This window comes from Mytilus edulis, chromosome 10 (assembly GCF_963676685.1).
Source record: "Mytilus edulis chromosome 10, xbMytEdul2.2, whole genome shotgun sequence".
NCBI lineage: Eukaryota > Metazoa > Mollusca > Bivalvia > Mytilida > Mytilidae > Mytilus > Mytilus edulis.
Window position 1 is genome coordinate 77936985 of NC_092353.1, and position 27088 is coordinate 77964072.

General features: G+C 33.7%; 2 protein-coding genes and 1 long non-coding RNA gene across 3 annotated transcripts in view; all 3 read right to left on the reverse strand.

Moving 5' to 3' along the window:
* The window catches only part of LOC139491937 (uncharacterized), a 219071-nt gene that overhangs the window by 102534 nt on the left and 89449 nt on the right, over positions 1 to 27088 (reverse strand). The gene's annotated exons all lie outside the window — the stretch shown is intronic.
* Positions 1028 to 26378, reverse strand: LOC139491925 (uncharacterized). Its single transcript, XR_011656671.1, has 3 exons — positions 26171 to 26378; positions 2912 to 3030; positions 1028 to 1327 (listed from the first exon to the last, which is right to left on the reverse strand). It is a non-coding gene; the product is annotated as an uncharacterized lncRNA (long non-coding RNA).
* On the reverse strand, positions 13632 to 18583 carry LOC139491924 (uncharacterized). The gene is made up of 3 exons (XM_071279852.1): positions 17646 to 18583; positions 15497 to 15660; positions 13632 to 13959 (listed from the first exon to the last, which is right to left on the reverse strand). The coding sequence occupies exon 1, from the start codon at positions 18415 to 18417 to the stop codon at positions 17668 to 17670; it is 750 nt and encodes a 249-aa protein (XP_071135953.1). The 5' UTR covers positions 18418 to 18583; the 3' UTR covers positions 13632 to 13959; positions 15497 to 15660; positions 17646 to 17667.

A 27088-nucleotide genomic window follows, 5' to 3' on the forward strand; every position in this document is an offset into this window, starting at 1 on the left:
ATACACTATATCTAGTTTTATATACTAGTATTGCTAAAAGAAATAGACAAAAAAACTAAATTTAACATTGACTAATGACCTGTGCAAATTAGACAAATAATAGTTCACAAGACACATAGAAAACTAATGACTAAGCAACACGAATCCCACCATGGGTTTGATCTCGGGTGCTCCTGAAGGGTATGCTGATCCTGTTCCACATATAAATGTAGCACCCATCCTGTTGCTCATGTTATTACAAATCCGTCAAATAGTCCAATTCGGTAGTTCATTAATAGGTAAGTGGGAAAATAACATAATAAAAATAGAAATTTGTTTTCAAGCAGTTGCTTGACAATGAAAATGAGGTCAAGGCCAACAGACATAATACAGACTTTCGTTATACATGTATAAGCCACAAGGTATGAAGCCTTCAGTTAAAGTCAATTACCATATAAAATATCAAGCTCAATACAAATAGCTAACGCCGTAGGATTGTTATCTGTATCTTTCGCATGTCACAGGCATGACAATAAAGTAAGAAGACAAGCAAAGTCATGTACATCGATGACTCGCATCCTGGATTTTAGTTGTATTTGTTGATCAACTTTGAAACAAATTACTCAGGGAAAAGGGTCTTACTTGCAAAAGACAGAACGAAAGATTTTTTTCTAATCCATTTATCAACTTAATATTCTAAAAATAATTTATTCAAACGCCTGTACCAAGGTAGGAACCTTCTCATTGCTTGTCTCATGTCTAAAAAAACATAAAAAAAATCTTTGTTGATTTAGTTTTCATTCACAATGCAGAGCATGCTACATGTATCAAGTGTCGATGGTATGTTTCCCTTTTGATTTTTGTTTGGTGTTTTTTATCGATTAATTGCTGTCGGATACGAATGCGTTTTTTTGGGGGGAGGGGGACTGGGACCCATTCCTCTATATGGAGCTACATGAATGGTGAAAGCATAAACTTTCTACATGTCACACAACATGGAAAGGACTATTTCAATGTTTTGTACTTAAATGTTTCATTTAAAACTAAATTTTCTCTTTTGGGACTTTATCTGTAATGTTCATACAATAATTTTAATTTAAATTGTATATTATTATGAACGAGCTTCTGGTTTTGAAAATATACACTCATGGCAAGTTATTATAGGTTCTTTCGGTCTCTTTAAAAATACACCACCACTGTATGTCTCTTACAGTTTTGTTTAAGTGTTCTTCCCTGCACATCATTACTTATTTGTATGTTATATTCTTGTAGGATGTTGATTCAATGATAAAATCCTGTTTAATAAACCGTATTAGACTCTTGGAATTCTTCATTCTGTTGCTGAAATCTAAAAATAAAATTCAGGGTACAATTTTCTTAAATAATCATCAAATACTACGGTAACCTTACCAATCAGGGTTATTATTAAGGAATTTTAAGATGAGTCCATATATTTAGCATTTCTGACACGTGCAATGGTGAGATTAAGGATTTTTTGTGATTTATAATTTATCATTGCAGTCTCCATGATAAACTACAACAAGATAAACAAGAGTGCACACGCTGAAATATCTCGCCTTCTTTACTTATCATTGATATTATGTTGATAGTCCTAAGTATAAAGCTTTATTAAAGACTGTCACATAAACTTAACATTTATTTAACCAAGATAACTAAAAAAAGACCAATGAACCATGAAAATGAGGTCAAGGTCAGATGAACCATGCCAGGCAGACATGTACAGCTATGCTTCCATACAACAAATATAGTTGACCTATAACTTATAGTTTAAGAAAAACAGACCAAAACACAAAAACTTAACACTGAGCAATGAACCATGAAAATGAGTTCAAGGTCAAATTAAACCTGCACGACTGACATATAGATCATAAAATATTTCCATACACTAAATATAGTTGACCTATGGCATATAGTATTAGATAAAAAGGCCAAAACTCAAAAACTTAACTTTGACCACTGAACCATGAAAATGAGGTCAAGGTCAGATGACATCTGCTCGCTAGACATGTACACCTTACAATCATTCCATACAACAAATATAGAAGATCTATTGCATAAATTATGAGAAAAACAGACCAAAACACAAAAATCTAACTATAACCACTGAACCATGAAAATGAGGTCATGGTCAGATGACATCGGCCAATTGGACATGTACACCTTACAGTCCTTCCATACACCGAATATACTAGCCCTATTGATTATAGTATCTGAGATATGGACTTGACCACCAAAACTTAACCTTGTTCACTGATCCATGAAATGAGGTCGAGGTCAGGTGAAAACTGTCTGACGGGCATGAAGAACTTGCAAGGTATGCACATACCAAATATAGTTATCCAATTAGTTATAATAAGAGAGAATTTAACATTACAAAAAATATTAACTTTTTTTTCAAGTGGTCACTGAACCATGAAAATGAGGTCAAGGACATTGGACATGTTACTGACCAAAAGTTCGTAACATGAGGCATCTATATACAATTTGTGAAGCATCCAGGTCTTCTACCTTCTAAAATATAAAGCTTTTAAGAAGTTAGCTAACGCCGCCGCCGTAGCCGCCGCCGCCGGATCACTATCCCTATGTCGAGCTTTCTGCAACAAAAGTTGCAGGCTCGACAAAAATTTAATAATAACATTAACGGTACCAATTTTTCTGCACCAGATGCGCATTTCGACAACACTTGTCTCTTCAGTGATGCTCGTGGCCAAAATATTTAAAATCCAAAGCGTATATAAAAGATGAAGAGCTATAATAAGTTAACCCTTAAAATTAGATCTATGAATATTTTTTAGTCATTGCTATAACATTGTTTTTATTATCCATAGTTCATGGATGGAGAACTATGGATTATGATGCATGCACATATATAATTTTTTAAATTCTGTATTTTACTGATAAATATACTCACTTTTATAGTCAACATCACACTTTTACACTAACAGCAGCAACTGCAGGTGAGACACAGAGTTCTGTGGATTCATTTAGAAAATGTTCAATCTATGTATCCCTATGAAGATTTCTTGTTCCCTAGTTTGGTAAAATAATTAAGCTCATTAGTATGCAGAGGAAACCAGTTTTTACAATTCTAGATAAGTTAACGGACAATGATAACGGATAAAAATTTATGAATATAGCAAAGTGGGCTAAAACAAATATGAAATAATATAAAATAAAATTTTGAATTAAAACCAAAAAGTATACAGATCTTAAGATTAATGTTACAAAGAAGTATGTAAAGTTTAAGCAATAATCATAAATTGATTTTGAGATACGGCGTGACATGCATGTAAAAATACCCTCCCCCTTTTTTACAAAATACTAAATAACTGAAAAATGAAATTTTAAATCATCACCAAAAAGTATACAGATCTTGAGATCAATATAACAAAGAAGTGTGTAAAGTTTTAAGCAACAATCATAAATTGATTTTGAGATACGGCGTGACATGTAAAAATACCCTCCCCCTTTTTTACAAAATACTAAATAACTGAAAAACAATATTTTAAATCATCACCAAAAAGTATACAGATCTTAAGATTAATATAACAAAATAAGTGTGTAAAATTTTAAGCAATAATCATAAATCGTTTTTGAGATACGTCGCGACATGTAAAAATCCCCTCCCCTTTTTTACAAAATACTAAATATCTCAAAAATGAAATTTTGAATCATCACCAAAAAGTATACAGATCTTTAAATTAATATAACTAAGAAGTGTGTAAAGTATTAAGCAATAATCAAAAATTGTTTTTGATATACAGTGCGACATGTGAAAAAAACACCCCCCTGTTTTAGTTACAAAGTGCCGTAACTCAAAAAGTTTTAATCTTATTTTGACCGAAAAGTATACAGATCATTTGACTATCATAAGAAACAACTACAATAAGTTTCGTGAAATTTGGATTAGTCGTTCTCAAGTTACGGCGCGACATGTTTACGTCGGACAGACGGACGGACACCGGACATTTGTATAACATAATACGTCCCGTCAAAATTTTGACGGGCGTATAAAAAAGTAATCAAAGCGCTGTAAGCACTGTAGGCAGTTAACCAAAAACCAAGGCAAACATAATTACGAAAACTGTGGCAATGTTGCTTCAACATTTTTTAAAGATTTAAAACAACAAACATTAAACATTCATATATAATTGTACATTTATGTTCATTTAATGAATTAATTATTAAGGCAAATCATTCATATTTTATTAAGGGTTTCAATAGCAACGCACATGACCATTCGTGGTCATGAGTCTTTCATGAGTCAGCAGTACGAGCTTGTAAAAGTATGAATGGACTTGCTTCCCTGGAAAGCAAACTGAGTTTGCGTGGTACAGTACAAAAGTTATGAGACACAAATCAGACAAATGTTTACTACTACAGGGATCAATGGTGAGGTCTGACTGACCTGTCCATAGTAAATGTAAACGACTCCCACCTTCTCCCCAAATCAACGATGTCTAAGTTTGGAATAAAATGACAAGTTTTAGGGTCTAGCAAAGTGACATGCATATGTGTCACATATGAGATTGACCTTGTATGTCATTCAATCTTTTCTGAAATGACAAACAGGAATGAATATGGTTTAGGCGTTGGTATCTCAATCTTTTGCAAGTTTTAAAAACACACACAAGAGGGTGTGGGGTGACCCTAGGGACTACCCCTATGTTTCATTTGATTTTTTATATTGTCCCATATATGAATATAATTATATGGTTTATGGGTGGGGATCTCGGCCGTTATCAAGTTTTCCAACAGGAGGGGTGGGGGACCCCAGTGACTTCCCCTATATTTTATTCGATTTGTTAAATTGTCCAATACATGAATATATATGGTTGAGGGGTGGGGATAAAGGAAATAAAGATATGAATGAATGAATGTTTCTAAGTTATCAAACAGGAGTGGGTAGGGTGACCTTAAGGACCCTCCCTATATTTCATTTGATTAGTGCTCATACATGAATATATATGGTTTAATTTAAAGGTTGGGATCTCGACTCTTTCCAATTTCTCAATCAGGTGACTGCAGGGACTCCCCCTATATTTCATTTAATTTAGAGATCTCGAATGTTTCCAAGTTCTCAAACAGGAGGGGGTACAGTGACCATAGGGACCCCCTTATAATTCATTTGATTTGTAATATTGTCCCATACATAAATATATATATTGTTTAAGATTGTGGATCTCGACCATTATATATTCTCAAACAGAGTGGCCCCACGAACTCCACCTATATTTCATATGATTTGTTATATTGTCCCATACATGAATATATATATATGGTTTAGGGGTGGGGATCTTGTCCTTTACCAAGTTTTGGTCATTTTTGTCTCTTGTGGATAGTTGTCTCATTGGCAATCATACCACATCTTTTTTTTATATAAGAAACTTCCAGCTATTTTAACTGACCTATCAAAATTGAGAAGGAAAAATACCCCTTGAAATTGCAGTAATATGTTCAACTTGAAAAGCATTTAACATGCATTACCAACATTTATCACTGATGAAAAAAAATTATACTGTTACCAGGAACATATATATTGTTAGATAAACTGTTCCCAGCTGTCACAATGTATTGGATTTTCACATTAAAATTGGTGTATAAAATATTTTCTGCTTTTTCTTTCTTTTTCATATAAGTCTTTTGGTTTTTAATTCTAGTGTTTATATTTATTAACATGCATAGATGCATAGATGTATTTTGTAACCTGTCTGGATTTTTTTAATAGCCAAATCCGGGATTACCCTCATCCGCTTCCGGAATCGGATCCGATATTGTAATATCGTGGCAGCCATTTTGGTTTCAATGTTGTTTTTGACAGATATTGAGATACGATTTTACTCGAATTTACACATTATTTATCGGCGATTTTATGTATAAAGCTAGCGGTAGAACAAATTGAACATGGCTGTCATGAATAGTAATGATGAATATAAGTTTGAGATCGTTTATTAGGAAACTTTGGTAAAAATGTTTGCAAAGTTATTTTTTTATATTATTTCAAGGTCCGTCGGGCATGTCGTGCGTAGCTAGTAACAAAGTAGAAAGTCCGACTGCAAAAGTGGAAGGTCACAGACCTTGGACCACCGCTAATTTAAACCCCTGCGTCCAAATTGAAAAGATACGAAAATTTCGTCTTCTTTTAAATTCAAAATTGCCGCCAACAGTTGAACTTATATACGTAGTTGACTACGTATTGTCGACAAACAATATTCCTACGACTTTTGCAATTTGGGAAATCTTAACTACTTGTCTTTAGAGATTTTCGGCGATTAGATATTTCATACATTTGTTCTTTGACATCTTAGCCAAAAGCTCAGAGGATAATAAACTACATAAGGATTCCTAATGTGCTCTACTTCAGACTATGTGCAACTTCAAAACTTTTGGGAAAATCGACGATCATTTAAGGTTTTTCTGGTCATATTTTTTGTAATTCAGAATGAAAAGTATAAAAAAACTGTCCAATAAGTTACAAATAATATAGTAGCCAGCTAGATAATAACAATGGCACGTATTTCAGCATTTATTGGGTAGCACACAAATCCAGAGTGCTCGCATAAGGCAGCTTAACTGCCTAAAAATGAAGCTTTGCTGTAGTAAAATATAAACTTGCGTAGCAACAGATCAAAATGATTAGATCTATTCGTCAACTCCCCCCCCCCCCCAAAAAAAAATAAAACCCATCAAATTATTGTCCCCTTAAAACAAAACAACCATTACCATGGCAACCATAAAAGAACCATTGTAGTAAAGTTACAGATTGCATAACAATATACCCGGAGACAAATTATTTTAAGTGACACAGTTTTGATGGCAACATCCAGTGGCGGATTCGGTAATTTTCATGAGTGGGGCCCCGCTGACTGCCTAAGAGGGGCCTCGCTCCAGTCAAGCTTCGGGAATTCCCTTTATAAGCAAGCAGGATTTTTTTCCCAAAAAGGGAGGCTGGACCCTCACCCCGAGTTATAATAATAATATAATAAAACTCATTAGGATTAAACCAAATTTCAATAAGGCGCTCTACATAAAATATCAACTACATAAATGAATAATTTACTTATATACAAATGTAAACAATAGATCTAAATAAACAAACTATAATTACAACAACAACCAGGTGCTCCGCAGGGCACATCTGTATACGACCGCAGTGGTGCAACCCTGAACGGTTGGAGAAAATTTGGTCACAATATTGAAGCTTCATACTGTCTGAATTTGGATTGTGATCGAATTTTTGTCATAATTAAGGTTTTTGTCACAAAATAAATGTGGCCAGAGATCTAACAAATCTACTATACAATACTGTGCAATTGAAGGCTTCTTCTTGAAATTTTTCAAAATTCGAATTTCGAATTTTTTTGAAAAAAAGGAATCCCTTGAAAAATTTAACCCCCCCTAAAAAAAACTTATTGAAACCCCCTTTTTAAGCAATAACCCTTCAACTCAATCCCATCATTTCCCTTGTAGTATGGAACCTTGTATTACGATTTCAGAGAGATTCATTCACCTAAACAATTTTTGTTTGGAAACTAGAAACATGCTTCTTTTTTGCCCTTTTTTGGCCCCACTAATTCCTACATATTTTGGACAATTATTCCAAAACTTAATCCTAGCCTCCCCTTTGTTATGTGGAACATTGTGGTACAATTTTGGAGAAGTCAATACAATTACACACAATTTATTGTCTTGGAACTAGAAAAATGCTGGCTTTTGGTCCCTTTTTGGCCCTTTATTCCTAAACTTTTGACCCATAACCCCGTAAACGAATCCAAACCTTCTACTTGTGGGTTTAAACATTGTGGTACAATTTCAGAGCAAATGAAATACTTATACACAAGTTATTATCCTTACTAGAAAAAATCCTTGTTTTGGGCTTCTTATTCCAAAACGGTTGGACAACCATCCCCAAAATCGATTCCAACCTTCCTTTTGTGGTATTGACCCTTTAGAAAAAAAATCATTAAGATCTATTTTGTTAAACTAAAGAAACTGTCCGGAAACCAATTGGGCTTCGGACGACGCAGACGACAACGACATCATACCATTATACAATCCAAAAAAATGTTTGAGGTCGTATAAAAAACACCTATAGTATAATTTTTTTATTTCACTGGATAATGAATTCCACGCTTTTGTGCCACTAAAAGAACCAGATGCTCCGCAGGGCGCAGCTTTATACGAAAACAAAAACTCCCAAAATCAATCCCAACCTTCCTTTTGTCGTCATAAACCTTGTGTGAAAATTTCATAGATTTCTATTTTCTTATACTGAAGATATTGTGCAAAAACTAAGAAAAATGTTTGTTTTGGACCGTTTTTGGCCCCTAATTCCTAAACCGTTGGGACCAAAACTCTCAAAATCAATCCCAACCTTCTTTTTGTGGTCATAAACCTTATGTTAAAAGACGTAGGTCCGGTAAGGGCCGATTTTGGCCTCAATTTTCAAGTTCATCTGACGAAATATTTTAGACACTTTTTAAACACTTAAGTGTCTATTTCAATTGATTCAATTAGTTTTTGTGAAAGATTTCAACTGATTTAGTCATTAAAAACGCTCTGATTCAAGCTTAATCATGAAAAATCTATCAAATTCGCCAAAAATCGTCACTTTTCAGATGGTTTTGGTCAAAAATGAAAGTGGCCGCATCCGTGTTCATCCTCAACCTTTATATATAGTATGTATTATCATCAAATACAACTTACATTTCAATATTATGGATGAACACGAATGCGGCCACTTTCATTTTAGACCATCTTCGCTAGCCAAGGGTTACGAACCACTCCCGCTCTCTCGTAACCCTTGGCTAGCGAAGATGATTTTAGACAGAAACCGTCTGAAATTTGTCTAAAATGCTGAAATTGTGAAGATTTCAGTAATTTAGCGTGACTTTATGATGCTAGTACCCGATATATGTGCATTGTATTGTCAAACACAGCCCATATTTATGTACAAGAATCATTAAATACTTTCCAAAAAATGGCTTGACGATTACATTATCACAATTTTGTAAAACTGCTATATTTTGGGGCCAAAAAGGAGTCTTACCGTACCTACTCCTTTAATAGAATTCTGTTTACTGAAAGTTCTTGTGCGAAAACCAAGTAAAATGCTATTTTGGGCCCTTTTTGTCCCTAATTCCTAAACTGTTGGGACCTGGCCTCACGGTCATAAAACTTTCGAGCATGATTTTTGTACTTGGACTCGAAAATCAACCAATCAAATTGCTGGATTTCATGTTTCAAGCATGATTTTTGTGCTCCGAGCACTGAGCAAAGTTTTATTCCTTTAAGGCCAGAACTCCCAAAATCAATCCCAACCTTGCTTTTATGGTCATAAACCTTTTGTTTAAATTTCACATGTTTCTATTTACTTATACTTAAGTTAAAGTGCGAAAACTCCAAATGTTTTCGGACGACGACGACGACGACGACGACGACGGCAACGTCATACCAATATACGACCGAGACCACAATTGTCTGTTCTTCTTCGCTTCGTTGTTCACGAATATAGTCCCTAGTGTTTACTCGTTTAAACTAATATCAATTTGACATGTTACTTGTAACTTTTCTTTTCATTTAAAGTACCTAATACAATACCAAAGAGCTTCCAAAACTTAAAATTACTGGAATTTATTACAGCTTTGTGTTTATTAACTTAATTCTCTGGTTGATGAGCTCTTTTGTGGCCGGTAACAGAGTAGAGAGTAAAATCACAAAAATACTGAACTTAAGGTCGTGATAACGTCGCTGTGAGATCGTAGCGCAATCTCTCCGAATAGAAACACGCTTTCGCTACGCTCTCGCAACGATTGTACAGCGACCTTTGCGATCTTATACGATCTTAATGCGCTTCCACTACGCTTCTACCACGACCTAATTTCGCCACGACCGCACCACGATTGTTTTGAACATGTTTAAAGATGGCCACGCTCTTCACGATCTGGAAGATCTCACCACAACCGTGGTACGACCTTACTGCGACCTACACGATCATCAAAATTTGCATTTTTTCCACAGATCGTAGTGCGATCGTGGCTTAGTGGGATTGGGGTATAAGAGAAAACTCAATTCGGAACATCCATAATCACGTGGCTAAATCAAATAACAAAACGCATCAATAAAAGGATATACAAGAATTATCAATTTCCTATTTTGGTGTCTGTATGATCTATAAAATATATAACTTTCTCACTGAATGTATATGTTCCGGACCATATGAGTATTTGGACCATACGCGTATGGTCATGACCATATGGGTATATACTCATATGGTCCGACCATACGCGTATGGTCGGGGTAATTAACACTCTGTTACAGTTTACTTTTAATACTTCTAAACTCTTCATATGGTATGACCGTTCATTCAAAAGACGCTATCATATAGGTAATTTTATCGTTATATTATAATAAAAAGATAAGCTAAATAAAAATAAGAAGTTTCACATTGTTAATTTTACTTAATTGTCAAATTTAAAGTAAACACATTTTATACCGATGGTCATTACCGATGGTCATAACCGATTTGTTATTACGAGTAAATGGCAATATGTCGACTAAAAAATTAAATTCCTAAAATTTCTTAATGAACTGTTACATAAGAAGTCACTGGAAAGTAGCATACTATTAGTTTATTTAAGTTGTGTTGTACAAAGAGGGTAACCAAAGATTTTGCGACGATGCAAATATTAAACTTTACAATACAATATTCACTTTATTACCAACTGATAAATTAAAGCAGTCATTAATAACCATTCAGTGATTGCAAGCACTTTCTAGGGTATGCCCTTTTACAAATGGAAAAATTATACATTTTTTTAGTTTCTGATCTCTTAACTGAAGTTTGTCTCCTCTAAATGTTTCTCATTTCAGAAATTAAAAAGAAAATTTCTTTAGATATTTTTGTTTGAAAGGATTAATATTCAGCAGCATAGTGAATTGCTCCTAACACAAAAGCAAAACAAATATTTAAGTTCATTAGACCACATTCATTCTGTGTCAGAAACCTAAGCTGTGTCATCTATTTAATCACAATTCAAACTCAGAGCTGTTTCCAGCTTGAATGTTGTGTCAATACTAGCCCCAACTGTTCAGGCTTCGACCTCTGCAGTCGTATAAAGCTGGGCTCTGCGGAGCATCTGGTCCATTCATTTGTTTATTTTTCAATTTGTGTGAATTAACATAGTTACAGTAAATGCTAATTACTGCACTTTCATACCACAACAAATATTGTATTGGTACATGTATCACTCAAATGTGTATCCATATAACAAAACTAGAGGCTCTAAAGAGCCTGTGTCGCTCACCTTGGTCTATGTAAATATTAAACAATGGACACAGATGGATTCATGACAAAATTGTGTTTTGGTGATGGTGATGTGTTTGTAGATCTTACTTTACTAAACATTCTTGCTGCTTACAATTATCTCTAACAGTACTTTCTGTGGAAAATGTTATTGAAAATCTTCAAATTTTAAGAAAAATTGTTAAAAATTGACTATGAAGTGCAATAACTCCTTAGGGGGGTCAATTGACTATTTTGGTCATAGTGACTTATTTTTAGTTCTTACTTTGCTGTACATTATTGCTGTTTACAGTTTATCTCTATCTATAATAATATTCAAGATAACAAAAAAAACAGCAAAATTTCCTCAAAATTACCAATTCAGGGGCAGCAACCTAACAACCGATTATCCGATTCATCTGAAAATTCCAGGACAGATAGATCGTGACCTGATCAACAATTTTATTTCCTGTCAGATTTGCTCTTAATGCTTTGGTTTTTGAGTTATAAGCCAAAAACTGCATTTTACCCCTATGTTCTATTTTTAGCCATGGCGGCCATCTTGGTTGGTTGGCCGGGTCACGCCACACATTTTTTAAACTAGATACCCCAATGATGATTGTGGCCAAGTTTGGTTAAATTTGGCCCAGTAGTTTCAGAGGAGAAGATTTTTGTAAAAGATAACTAAGATTTACGAAAAATGGTTAAAAATGGACTAAAAAGGGCAATAACTCCTAAAGGGGTCAACTGACCATTTCGGTCACGTTGACTTATTTGTAAATCTTACTTTGATGAACATTATTGCTGTTTACAGTTTATCTCTATCTATAATAATATTCAAGATAATAACCAAAAACAGCAAAATTTCCTTAAAATTATCAATTCAGGGGCAGCAACCCAACAACCGATTATCCGATTCATCTGAAAATTCCAGGGCAGATAGATCGTGACCTGATCAACAATTTTACTTCCTGTCAGATTTGCTCTTAATGCTTTGGTTTTTGAGTTATAACCCAAAAACTGCATTTTACCCCTATGTTCTATTTTTAGCCATGGCGGCCATCTTGGTTGGTTGGCCGGGTCACCGGACACATTTTTTAAACTAGATACCCCAATGATGATTGTGGCCAAGTTTGGTTTAATTTGGCCTAGTAGTTTCAGAGGAGAAGATTTTTGTAAAAGTTAACGACGACGGACGACGACGGACGCAGGACGACGACGGACGCCGGACGCAAAGTGATGGGAAAAGCTCACTTGGCCCTTTGGGCCAGGTGAGCTAAAAAATGAAAAGGAATAATTTTGCATTACCTTTTGAATACTATGACTTTTTAGATATGTAGACATATTAAGACTCATTAGTAGATGTTGATAATATTGGCTTAAAATGCTTGAAATTCTATCAGATTACTTTTGGAGCAGTTATGAGTTTTGAAATTAGAAAGATCATATCATATGCAACAAGTGTAGTAAGTTTCAAGTTGATTGGAATTCAGCTTCATCAAAAACTACTTTGACCAAAAACTTTAACCTGAAACTCCCACTTCCATTTTCTATGTTCAATGTACCGTGAAATTGGGGTCAAAAGTCTAATTTGGCTTTAAAATTAGAAAGATCATATCATAATGAACATGTGTACTAAGTTTCGAGTTGATTGGACTTCAGCTTCATCAAAAACTACCTTGACCAAAAACTTTAACCTAAAGCGGGACAAACGAACGAACGGACCCACAGACCAGAAAACATAATGCCTATCTACTATTGTAGGTGGGGGCATAAAAAATTAAATAAATAACACTCATAATGCTCAGATTTGGTTGTCATCGTGCAACATAGTTAATAACACCATATAGAAAAAACATAGAACTCATTTTGTCATATTAAGACACTGTCAAACATCCATACATACTATCCACACTCATCTGTGTCCACACTTGTAAACTTGACAATATAAATTAATATCTTTAACCAACGAATTCAAATAGCAAAAGCTATGCAATTAACAAATATATACTTATATGCTTCATTTAAATTATTTAACAATGAAATACATTAATTATGAAATTTGAAGTTTTACAAAGGGCGCTAATAATTAATTAATAACACTGTCTACCACACAGCATTTCGGGGACACTCCCTCTGGTATCATTCCCCCTCTTTTATAGCTGACTATGCGGGGGCTTTTTCTAATTATTGGGGGCATTATGACCTATAGTTGCTAATGTTTGTGTCATAGTCACAGTCATCCTCATTGCTTCCCTCATTCTTTATTCTATCATCAATAGTTTCAACACCTAGTCTGACCAAGTCTTGATCAGTAAGGTGCTGAAAAGAGTCTTATGTTCTAAATTCACGCTGTTCAAACGAACATAAAGTATTTATGTGCTAAATCTCTCTAGATTTTTGTAAAGCATACATATCTGAGCACATTCAGATATGTACCTTTATACGATAAAGGCATCATAGAAAACTAAATACATATTTAGGTACTGTTAGGCGCAATGACCATCTCAATTTTAATAAATATAGATCCAGAGATCACAATATTTCTAATACATGTATCAAACACCATTAACAGTTCATGTTTTGAATACGGCAACCATGCATCTATGAAAACAAATCCCGGTTTATAAACATCACACAATCAACAATACCGGTAAAAGACAGCTATCAAACATCTACAAAATATATACAAAACACATTAATTCTTTACATACAACTTCAATACATTAAAAAACAGATTTCTTAATGAAAATTAAACTTCAATACAAAGGAAACGTACGATAATGGTCACTGCCCAAACCTCGATAATTAAATCTCGTGCAAACTTTCATTATATACTGACCGCCAAAACCGGTTTACTACTATTGTGAAAACACAATAGAGTAAATTACATACTTCAAAAATCATACGCGAACCGCACATAAATATATTTATGTTCTAAATTCACGCTGTTCAAACGAACATAAAGTATTTATGTGCTAAATCTCTCTAGATTTTTGTAAAGCATACATATCTGAGCACATTCAGATATGTACCTTTATACGATAAAGGCATCATAGAAAACTAAATACATATTTAGGTACTGTTAGGCGCAATGACCATCTCGACGCACAAAGAAAGCAAACTTGATGTTAAGTACATATTATATACCAAGATTTTGAGATACTGACAATCGCTTCTGTAAACTTTCTAATACATAGCCATCTTTAGCTTGGTCGGATTTCCACCGACCATGTATTTTGAATAACCTATCTGAAATATTGTTTTGAGCGGCAGCTGTTGCACCACCCGATCTAAAACTATGCAAACCAAAATCTTTAGAGTTACAACCAATCTCTGATAATGCGCATTTAATTAATTCTCTCGCTCTGGTATACGACAAACTATCGTTTTTCTTCCTTAGAACAAAATTCTTTGATTTCTTCAAAAATGACAAAGGTCTAAATATATACATATCTGAAGACAAATCAATATTTGCTTCTTTTAAATAACAGTCTAAAATTGTACATGGACATTGTGGAGTGTCAAGCTTTGAAATCAAAACATGTCTGCCTTTCCTGTAACAGTCTGTTTTACTCTTCTCAATAAAAATGTCTATATATTGATTACAAACTGAAATGTGCTTTGCTTTTATACTACAAAGTTCTTGATACCTTAAAAATCCGGTATAAGATAGTGCGCACATTGTTAATAGGCGTAAATCTTTAAGAGAACGACCAATTGAATTGTACTTCAAAAACAATTTGATCATAATATCAGAAGTAACTGGACTCTTTTTCTCTATAGGTCTGTTCAATTTTCTTCTTGATGCTTCTACGATCAATCTAACCATTTCAGAATCACATGGATTAGCTACCCCAGCAAGATTATGTGCCCATTTAATTCCATAAAAAGCGGATTCTATAACGCTATAATGATTAGCTGATTGAATTAAATTTTGTAAATATAGACCTACATACAATTCTTGACAGGGTAATACACATTTAATTTCAGAGTATTTTTCAGTCCATTTAACGAATCTTTTGAAATATCCAGCATATTTTTCTACTGTAGATTTTGCACGAGCATCAATAATGGTTGAAGATAAACTATTAAACAATGATTTAAGTTCAGGATGTTTAATCTGCTCGTTCTGTGACCAAAATCCAACAGAAAATATTGTCTACAAAATATATATATACAAAATAAAGTTATAAATATAAAATACAGTACCTTGAAACTATATCCATACTAGTCCAGTGACTTGGTTAAACAATGCAATCTATAACAATAGTCCAGCGACCAATAAGATGAGGGTCCAGTGACCACAAAAGGCAGTCCAATGCGTGTACACAGTCACACCATAGCAAAATGCAATACCCAGTGGTAATACAAATCTGTAAAATAAATATACATATTACACAACCGAAGCATTTAAACGTACAGCTAATATTTTCCCGTGAAATTTGCCATTAGCAAACAAAGAGTTTAAATTGTTACCAGCAACAAAAATTCTTTCCGTTTCATGAAATTCTAAAACATCAACAACATAACAAGCGTATTCTGAGTTCTGTTTAAAAATCAAAGGCCAAAATGCAGCAGACTGCCATTTAGGGACAACAAGTGTACCCTCTGCTCTACAAGAAACTAAATGGTTAATACAGTTACTAACTAGACCAATTGGCGGAACTAACCAATTGTTCTCGCCATGCCAGTTGCAAGTGAATGCATCTATCGCTGATGTTGCAGGATTCCAATATTTCGAATTAAACCTAGTCAGCTTTGTATTATGCATGTTAGCAAACCTATCAACAGTGAATGGTCCCCAGATGCTATTCAAAAAATCGAAAAATTCAAAAGATATGCCCCAATCATCAATGTCAATAATTCTACTCAAAGCATCAGCCTTTTCGTTTTCCTCTCTAGGAATCCACTGTGCATATAATGAAATATTGCACGACACACAAGTATTAAAAATTGATAAAGCTAAACATTGCAAGTGTGGTAATTTACTTCCTTTCTTAATAATACTAACAGCATTTTGATTATCTGTGAAAAAAGTAACTGAACTGTGTTCTAATACTTTCGCAAAACTATCTAATGCTAATTCAATTGCTTTGATTTCTCTCCAAGTGGAGCTTTTTGTTGCCTCTGTCACAGACCACTGTCTGTGTGCAATATAATCAGTACCTTGCAAATAACCTCCTGCACCTATATCACTAGCATCAGTGAAAACATTGAATTCAGAATTATTCCGTAATAACGGTACTGGCTTCAAACAGTGAATGTTTTGCTTCCAAAACATAATTTCTTGAATACTGTCTGAGTGCTGTCTCAAATCAACGTACTGATCCCAGTCTTGTCTTAAATTTATAACAGAAAAGGTACACCTTGTCATAATTTGAGTAACATTTCCAATAGCTGGTGAAAAGGAAATTATTTTTCCACATAATTTAGCTAATAACCTAATTTTAACTTTAAAAGCTTTAGACAGAATTACATCAATCAAATTGACAAAATTTTCTATTTTAATTAACGGCAACTCCATCAAAGAACTTTTCAAATTCCAAGTGAAACCAAGCCAAAGTAAAGTCTGAACAGGTGTCCATATACACTTGTCCTTGTTTGGAACAAAACCTGACAATATCAAATCGTTTTTGACCCTCACAGACTGTTCACAACATAGCTTCTCAGTCTCCGCTAAACATAAACCATCATCTAAATACACTGTAATTTTGATACCGTCTTTGCGCCAGTGAGCAATTAAAGGTCTTACAACTTTAGTGAATACGTACCCCGCTGAACAGAGTCCAAACGGTAAAACTGTAAAAACAAAATATTTTACCGTTTCACCAAACTTCCAAGAAAACCCCAAATATTTCTGATGATTGGGGAAAATGTTTATGTGATGATATCCTGCTTTTAAATCAAAAGCAAATCCATAACAATCGCTTGTCAAAAACTGACTGGCAGTTTTCCAGTCCTCAAACTTAATCTTACTATAAACAACTTGTTTATTTACGTGTCTCAAGTCTAAAATTAAACGACCTTTACCTGATGAATTAATCGATACAGTTAACGGATTAACAACATGCGGTCTGTTCGATACTTCTTTTATCAAGCTAGCATCAATTAATTCCTGAACTGCCTTTTCTACAAAATCTTTATGTTCTAAAGCAGATTTATTGTTTCTTAACAAAACGCTTTCTGGTTCGTTAATTAAAGGTATTTTATAACCATTCTCAATTAAATCTAAAATAAACTTTGAAGCATGAATATTTTTCCAAAAATCTAAAGAATTTCTCAGTCTATTTTTAACGTTTATACAAGAGGTACCAGATTCATAATCATAAAAAGAGTCAAAATTGTCTACATTCTGTACCTTAAGAATATCTGGAGATCTCTCAGTTTGGTGCTCCTCTGGCAGCTGCTGAATTTCCCCCTTTTTTACAATCTTTTGCCCAATGTCCATACAGACCACAGTTGTAACAGATGTCCCTAGCTCTGTTCCGACGAGATGTGATGGGGGCGGCGGCCCCCGCAACAAGAAAGGGCTGTTGCTGTGAAAAACCACCATTATTACCATTGTGAGCAATACTAGACGGACCACCAGCAGATTCCGCGGGTCTTTTCTTTATGTTTTGACGCTTATCCTGCTTCACGGTTTTCAATTTCTTCACTGCTCTGCCATCAGCCGCCCGAATGCGCTTCTCATCCTCTGAATCACTAGCCACGTCATCCGACAAATACTCGTCCACAGTTTTCCACCCACCTTCAGATTTATCAGCTATACGAATCAGCTTATTCCTTTTCTTCAAAGATTGACCAGATTCTTTCAACACTTTAACGGCCTTCTCATATCTCCGGTGCTCTATACAGTCTACGGCAATATCAATATTATCTAACAAATCAGAATTTAAGTCAAACTGCACTTTGTTACCCTTGAACTTGAAGGAACTCTCAGATTTCTGTACCTTTCGTGCAAGATCATGGGTGGTATCTGCAAAATTTCGCTCAATTCCCGTCAACTTTCTGGTAAAATAGGTTTTCATCAACGACAACAAATCAGCATTGGTAATTTCATCAGAAGCAGCTTGACCCGGCATCTCTACATCTTCCATATCAAGTAGTCTATCAGGCTCGGTATCAGACATTACGAAATTAAACTTCAATACAAAGGAAACGTACGATAATGGTCACTGCCCAAACCTCGATAATTAAATCTCGTGCAAACTTTCATTATATACTGACCGCCAAAACCGGTTTACTACTATTGTGAAAACACAATAGAGTAAATTACATACTTCAAAAATCATACGCGAACCGCACATAAATATATATCTTCTATCCTATCATCTTTAAAAATTTTAATTTGAAAGATTTGCAGATTAAGTTCTACAAGAGCACGTTGTATAGTAGACGACATGTTGCCAGTATGAAAATAAACCCGAAAAAAATATACATGTTTTCGGTTATTTTCGGAAGTCTACCACCACCACATAATGAAAAAAAGCACTGAAAGTAATTGATTAACCACCTAGTATAATATTTTTTGAACCAAACATAAAACATTTTGACCACTGATCATAAAGTTGTTTGAACTGAACATAATATTTATTTTACTGAACATAATGATCAGTCTACAGAACATAATATTTATTTCACTCAACATAATGATAACAGTACTGATAATAAAGTGCTGCGCTTTAGCGCATGATACGCCCGTTGCTCTTTTAACTTGCTTTTAAAAGTGTTAGTTATTGTCCAAAAATTGGAAAATCCCCCCTTTTTTAAGAATAAAAATTCATAACACGGAGATGTAAAATCTTAAATTTATAAAAATTGAAAGGGAGCTTACATCAATATATATATAAACAATTCACCAAAGTCTCATGGACATTGGTGAAAGCCTTTTTGAGTTATTGTCCGAAGTGTTAAAAATCCCCCTTTTTTATGAATAAAGCCCCATAAATCCAAAACTTAAAATCTGAAATTTATAAAAATTGAAAGGGAGCTTGCTTACATCAATAGATATAAACAATTCACCAAAGTTTCATGGACATTGGTGAAAGCGTTTTTGAGTTATTGTCCGAAGTGTGGACAACGGATCCCATTTTTTATAAATAAAGCCCCATAAATCCAAAACTTAAAATTTGAAATTAAAAAAAAACGAAAGGGAGCTTACGTCAATAGATATAAACAATTCACTTAAGTTTCATGGAAATTGGTGAAAGCGTTTTTGAGTTATTGTCCGAAGTGTGGACGACGGACGGACAGACGGACGGACAACGGTATACCATAATACGTCCCGTCTAAAGACGGTGGGCGTATAAAAAGTGTGTTTGACCACTGAATATTTCAGTTTCTGTAATCAACATAATGAGAAATCTACATAATATAATAATATGTTGACAGAAGATATTTTCAAAAGTACTGAATATAAAGACAAAAGTATATTGATTAAAGTGCTGAATATAATACCAGATCTGCACAATATAATGATTATTTTACTGATCATTATGATGTTATTGCTCAACATAATTGTTATACTACTGAACCATGTGAACATAATAAAAAGGGCACTCATAATCGAGAAAAAACGCTGAAAATAATTAAACTTTCACAGCATATACTAAATATGAACAACGAAAGACAGCTATCACAAATAGATTCTGGGTGTATCTGTGACTGGGAAATGTGTTGGTCTGGAACCACACACACACAATAAACAGTACGGACTCTGACTCTGGGACTAGCTCTTGTAACAAAAGACGACTCTGGTTAGCTCGATGTATAATTTAATAAGTTCAGCATGGAAGTAGAGTTGGGACTGCTCAGTGTAATACTAAATCCATTTTGCCACATCAAAATAACAACATAGTTTATATAACAAACCAAAACTACTTGTACTTGACAAATATTTCTCTAAATGAGGGAGAAAATTCAAATAAGGGATAACAGAAAAATTAACACATACATGTAGATAATAATTAACGATTATAGAACATACAGACTTATTTATGGGATTAAAGCCTTGGCTTGTCAAATACGAATAATCTGAGACTACTATAACACGTGTTATAGTAGTCTCAGGAATAATAGATCATTTTGAAGTAAAATGTCGCCATTTAAAAAAAAACAAATTAAAACATGAAATTATATTAGCTTAATCTTCTAAACTTGACCTAAATCTTGCACAATAAAAATATCAAAATCCCTAGTGAAATATTGCAAATATAACAAAATCACTGGTTTTACAAAATCTTTAACAAAATGTCCAAAAAGTATCAAAATAAATTTTTGTCCATTTTTCCACTGTGACACAGCTATGGCGTTCCATATTCCTTGTCTGTCCTATTATATTCATATATGGTATTTGAAATGAAAATAAGCACAAAACCAGTCATTTTAACAATTAAGATCCTATCAAGGAACCCTTTTAAGGTGACTATATCAGAGACAAAAACAAAATGTATACAATAGATATAAAAAAAGAAGATGTGGTATGATTGCCAAATAGACAACTCTCCACAAGAGACCAAAATGACAGAAATTACCAACAATAGGTCATCGCACGGCCGTCAACTATGAGCAAAGTCCATACCGCATAGTCAGCTATAAAACTTTAAAGACCCCGAAATAACAATGTAAAACGAGAAAACTAACGGCTAACTCATGTACAAAAAATGAACGAAAAACAAATTGAACACATAAACAAACAACCACTGAATAAGTATACAAGACGAAAAGAAAAGGACAGTACAAAATATGTTAAGAATCTAATCTAAAATAAAAATGAAATTATCCTCGTACAAAATAAATATTTATATATAAAAAAGGTGACTAGATGCTCTGCAAGGGTAATTAGCATATTTCGAATTTTACTTAATATGTTTTTGACCAGCAATTTAAAAACAAATAAATACATATTTGAACAATAAAAAAAAGAATTTTTCATCATAGGATCGGGATATTGTAACTTGATAAAGGAATTCGAATGTGAAATGATGGTAGCTAACCACGGATCCAAGAAAAGACAAGTATTATATGTCAATAAACACGATATTAAAATAAGAAGATGTGGTATAATTTCCAATGAGATTTCTGTTTACTACAAGCTATAACTACTGGAAGAAAAAGCTCAAGTAAAATTAAATGTTATCAAGGATTGGAGAGGCCTTGTTATCTGAAAGACAGAGAAAACAACATGATATTTTTTTATATCGGGAACTTTTCAATATTCCCAACTATAGAATCCGACAAATTAACGAAAAAGTTTTTTTTTAGTGAGAACAACATTTTATCAAACCATAATTATTTATTTCTTCAATATAAAAAGAAGGAGATGTGATAGGATTTTCAAAGTTAAAAAAATAAATGGATTTAAGCAATTATAGTCGGCAATAACAGGTTCCGACATGAAAAATAAGAATTAATACACAAACTGACGGCCTAATTCATAATAAAACAATTTACGAAAAACATATATGACATACACGAAAAAACGACAAACACTGAACTACGGGCTTTTGACTTAAAACAGGTACATACAGAATTTGGCGGGGTTAAAAATGTCTGTGTGCGCTCAATTTCTAAAAAAAAAAAAACCTATCACAACACAAGACCAAACTATAAAAAAAATCAGTTGAATGATCGGATCATCATTCAATACTATCAATGACGATATCAGATCAGGTGCGGGATCCAAACCACGGAACACCCTGAAATTCCACAAAATAAAAATAAAATCGAAAAACTTGAATGGGGTTTCAATCACCAACACTCCCTCTCCCCTCATGCCGGATCCGCTCAGTCAGACTCAACTTTTGAGTGTGTAATTTAGGTATAACAAATTGGTAACAATACAAAATAAATAACTGATATTAAATTGTAACAGAAAAAGGAGAGAAAATCATTCCAGACATGTGTTGCAGCATTGGATTACAGTAGTTTTAATAAATATTTATATCACAGAAGTATCATGGAAAACATAAACTAATCATGAATGTGGCAGAAGAGATAGTACACGGTTTATGTTCTTCTCATTGATATTGTTCAGGAAGGCTCAGAGTAATTGTACAGTAAACTTGCAAGCGATTGTACAGTCAATAAAAATATCCGACATGGAGAAAATGAATATATTTGGATTTCTACTGGAACAATGACTTCAAAACTTTCAGACAGGTACGACTATATATCAGAAAAGGTACATGTGGAAATTCAGGTAGCAAACATTGATTTTTCGATGTTTTTTTAGACATTTTTCGTCGTTTTTTTTATACATTTTTGATCCCTGTTGTGTGGCAAATTTGATCGTTTCACACATCATGGAGCTCCATCATTCTAAGGAAAACGTTTGGATGCACATAGCTTTCTTATTATTTTATTGGTTCTTTATGAGGATATTTGAGCTACCAAAACCTGAAGCAGAAACGTTACATAGCTATATATAGTAACATAAGAGTTCATCCAATTTTCTTCAAGCAACTTGTTATTTTGCAAATGTCGGGGCCCCTTTTGACAGTCTCCCGAATGACCAAATTATAAGAAAACCGTACAGTTCCGTTTCCACACTATGGTACTGGTCCCTTCGAATAGAATCACGCTTTCACTAAGATCTCGCTATAATGATACAGCGACCTTTGCGATCTTACCACGACCTTAGTGCGAACTCACTAATACCTGATTCCACCACGATTGCTTTGAACATGTTCAAAGTTGTATACGCTCATCACGAACTTGAAGACCTCGCCACGACCGTGATACGACCTCACTGTGATCTTCAAGATCGCGCTACGATCGTCAACATTTGCATTTTTTCACAGATCGTAGTGCGATCGTTGTCTAGTGTGACCGCAGAATTAAACTTTATTAGTTGAATAGAGCCACAAGAGCTTAACAAAAAAATATTACTTCCCTTAGCCCCATATGTTTACCATTTCCTGGTAACAGGACTCAATTTGGCAAAAAAGAGGGAAAGTGCAGAGTTTATAAATTAGCCAAATTATGTTTAATAAAAAGAAATAATATAGATATTCAGACATTTAAAACTTTTTTCAGTTTAAAAAAACAAATAAAAATAGTGTTCAAAAGTAAACTTTCGTTAAAAAAATATGGATTATTTGAAGAAAAAAACAACAAATTGCACACATTTAAAGAACATTTTATATATAAAACAGAATTTACAAATAATTTAACATAAAACAGATAAACATTATCTGTTTATCTTTTAATACAAAAAAGTTATGTATTCCTGTCGACAGGAAAAATATGTCCACAAATCCGAATTTTGAGCGTCCGTCGTCGTTAACTTATAAACAAATTTTCTCCTCTGAAACTACTGGGCCAAATTTTACCAAACTTAGCCGCAACCATCATTGGGGTATCTAGTTTAAAAATTGTGTCCGGTGACCCGCCAAACTAACCAAACTAACCAAGATGGCCTCCATGGCTAAAAATAGAACATAGGGGTTAAATGTATATTTTTGCTTATCACTCTGAAACCAAAGCATTGAACAAATCTGACAAGGGGTAAGGTCAAGATCTATCTGCCCTGAAATTTTCAGATGAATCGGACAATGGGTTGTTGGGTTACTGTCCCTGAATTGGTAATTTTAAGGAAATTTTGTCCGTTTTCTGTAATTATCTTGAAAATTATTATAGATAGAGATCAACTGTAAACAGCCATTATGTTCACCAAAGTCAGATCTACAAAAAAATCAACATGATTGAAATGGTAAGTTGATCCCTTAAGGAGTTATTGCACTTAATAGTCATTTTTTTACCAATTTTTCGTAAATTTTTTACAAAAATCTTCTCCTCTGAAACTACTGGACCAAATTCAACCAAACTGAGCCAAACTCATTATTAAAGTATATTTTTATATATCTGCTCTAAAAAATTTCATATGAATTGTACAACTGGTTGGTTGGTTGCTGTCCCCCAATTGGTAATTTTTAAAGAAATTTAGCCGTTTTTGGTTATTTCCTTGAATGCTATTATATATAGAGATAAACTACAAATAGCATTAATGTTCAGCAAATTAAGATCTACATATAATTCAACATGACCGAAATGGTCAATTGACCCCTTTAGGAGTTATTGTCCTTTATAGTCAATTTTTAACAATTTTCATTAATTTGTAAATTTGGGTAAGTTTTTACAAAATGTGTTCCTCTGTAACTAAAGGGCCAAGTTCCTTACAGATAGAGAAAATTGTAAGTAGCAAGAATGATGAGTAAAGTATGATCTACGAACAGATCACAATCACCAAAAAACAATTTTGTCATGAATCCATCGTTTTCCTTTGTTTAATACACTCATAAACCAAGGTGCGCAACACAGGCTCTTAAGAGCCTCTAGTTATACTTCATTGAACTTTTGATGTCGTCCCTTAGGCCGTTAGTTTATTTCGTCTTAATTGTTTCACATTTTTTTTGTCGTGGCATTTTATAACTGATATACAGTATGGGTATTTGTCATTTTTTGTCAAAGGCCGCACGGTTGGTTATAATTGATAATACTACTTCATTGATCTCCAGTTGATAGTTGCCAAATTGGCAGTCATACCACATCTCCTTACTTGTTATGATATTGTATACATTTTTCGTACATGACTTTAAATTTCGCGTCCTGTCTTAACTATATATGAAATATTAGTCGCTTGACATTAAAAGCAAACAACTAACAATCAATCAATTTAAACTCGTGTTTAATAAGTAGAAAATCAATTAATTTTTGGAGTTAAAAGGGGGAGGTGCCAGGAGGTCTTTGAATGTAAATATGGTGTCCTGGTAAGAGCTGGAATCAATAGGCATGCTTAGCGACAAGTTTTAAAAGACTTTAAAAATAATTAAAAAAATCCGCAAAAAATCGTGCTGCCCCATTCCCATCCTTAAAATAACAAAAGGTCGTACCCTTACTGTTATTGTCCGTGTGTTTTATTATTTATCCAGCTAGTTGTCCATATAGTGTCCTTCTAAGGAGGCAACTGTTTAATATTCGGGGGGGGGGGCTTGATAATCACAAAAATAAATGGTTTGTTCTGTGGTAGTTTCAAAATACATAACCTGACTTACAATGCATTGAAAATAAACTCTGCAGGTCTATTCGAAAGTATTAGATGGCAACAGATTCTTCATAAAATTCATTTTTTCCCCCAAAAAAGTCGTGAAACACTTCCGAAAAGTTCATATAATAAAATTATTAATATTATTTAAAATATACTTGAAATGTCTGGAAAAAGGTTTCATTTAACTTGAGCTATATTGTGTCAGATACACATACCTCACTTTTATTACAGGGCAGTAACTACATTGAGGCAAATTTTATGCTTACGTTATAATTTTATATATACTCAAAATTGGAATAAAAAAGAAGTATCAATTTAGATATTTCTCATCAGACTCGTTATTTTTCCTTAAATCTTTTATTTATTTATTTATTTCAAAGTCTAATTTTCTGTCAACCAGTGTATTCGCTGATACTGTTTTTCTCTTTAGCCTTTTCTAGCCTATTTTGCTGCAATATACTTGATACATAATTTTCTAAAGTTGTTACTTTACAATTTTTTATGCCTCAATTATGGGCATTATGTTTTCTGGTCTGTGCGTGCACTCCTCCATCTGTCTGTCCCACTTCAGGTAAACGTTTGTGGTCGAGGTAGTTTTTAATGAAGTTGAAGTCCAATCAACTTGAAACTTAGTAAACATGTTCCTTTTGTCTTTGTCTGAGTTGTCATTATAGATGGTCCTAGCTGTCTTTTTTAGACGGTCCGAGTTGTCCCAGGACGGACATGTTCTGCGACTAACTAAAATGCCCCAAGTTTGAACACGTTATTTGATTTCGTGATCACCAAACTAACCAAATGAAATGTGAACTACATTGATATATTTCGTAACTTTTTACCTTAAAAAATCCTGGTCCTATGTAGATTTGAAAGTTGTCGTCAGCAAAAGATTAAAACACCGTTCATTGTGGGCTTCCGTTGTCGTTGATTTCTATATTTTATGCAATGTCAATTTCATCATGCAATACTTTCTCCGCAATCAGGGGTTCATTAAGGGATACACACAGTTTGATATTCATGCTAATAATATATAACAGTTACGATTTAAAAATCAATTTGAATTTAGGTTGCAGTAAGAAAAAAACAATATTAGGTCAATGTCATAAAGATATAAACTTTTTAGTATTCTGAATAAAACTGGGGAAAGGAAGGGCGCATTTAAATCTTGCCCTATCCCAGTTTCGCAGTCTCACATACATATTTTTTGTATGAGGCTAAGAAACTGGGGAAGGACGAGGTTCTACCGAGCCCTTCCCCAGTTTTGCGCCAAGCACAAAAAAAGTTTATATTTTTCTGTCATTGACCTAATATTGCTTTTATACTGCAACATAAATTAATAAATTGATAGCTATTCAAATCGTAACACAAACGAAAGACTTATTTTCATCCCTTCATGGACCCCTGATTGTGGAGAAAGTGTGCCATGATGAAATTGACATCGTACACAATAGAGCTTTGTAACAATATTTTATATAAAATAAACACAACTAGTTGCAGTATAAAAACATTTTATATTTTTTTGACATTCACCTTATATTGTATGTGTAGAAGTACTTAAAGACGACAAAAATTTTTAGTACTGAAAAATGACTGAAATTTTCAGTACTGAAAAATGACTGAAATTTTCAGTACTGAAAAATGACTGAAATTTTTAGTACTGAAAAATGACTGAAATTTTCAGTACTGAAAAATGGCTGAAATTTTCAGTACTGAAAAATGGCTGAAATTTTCAGTACTGATAAATGACTGAAATTTTC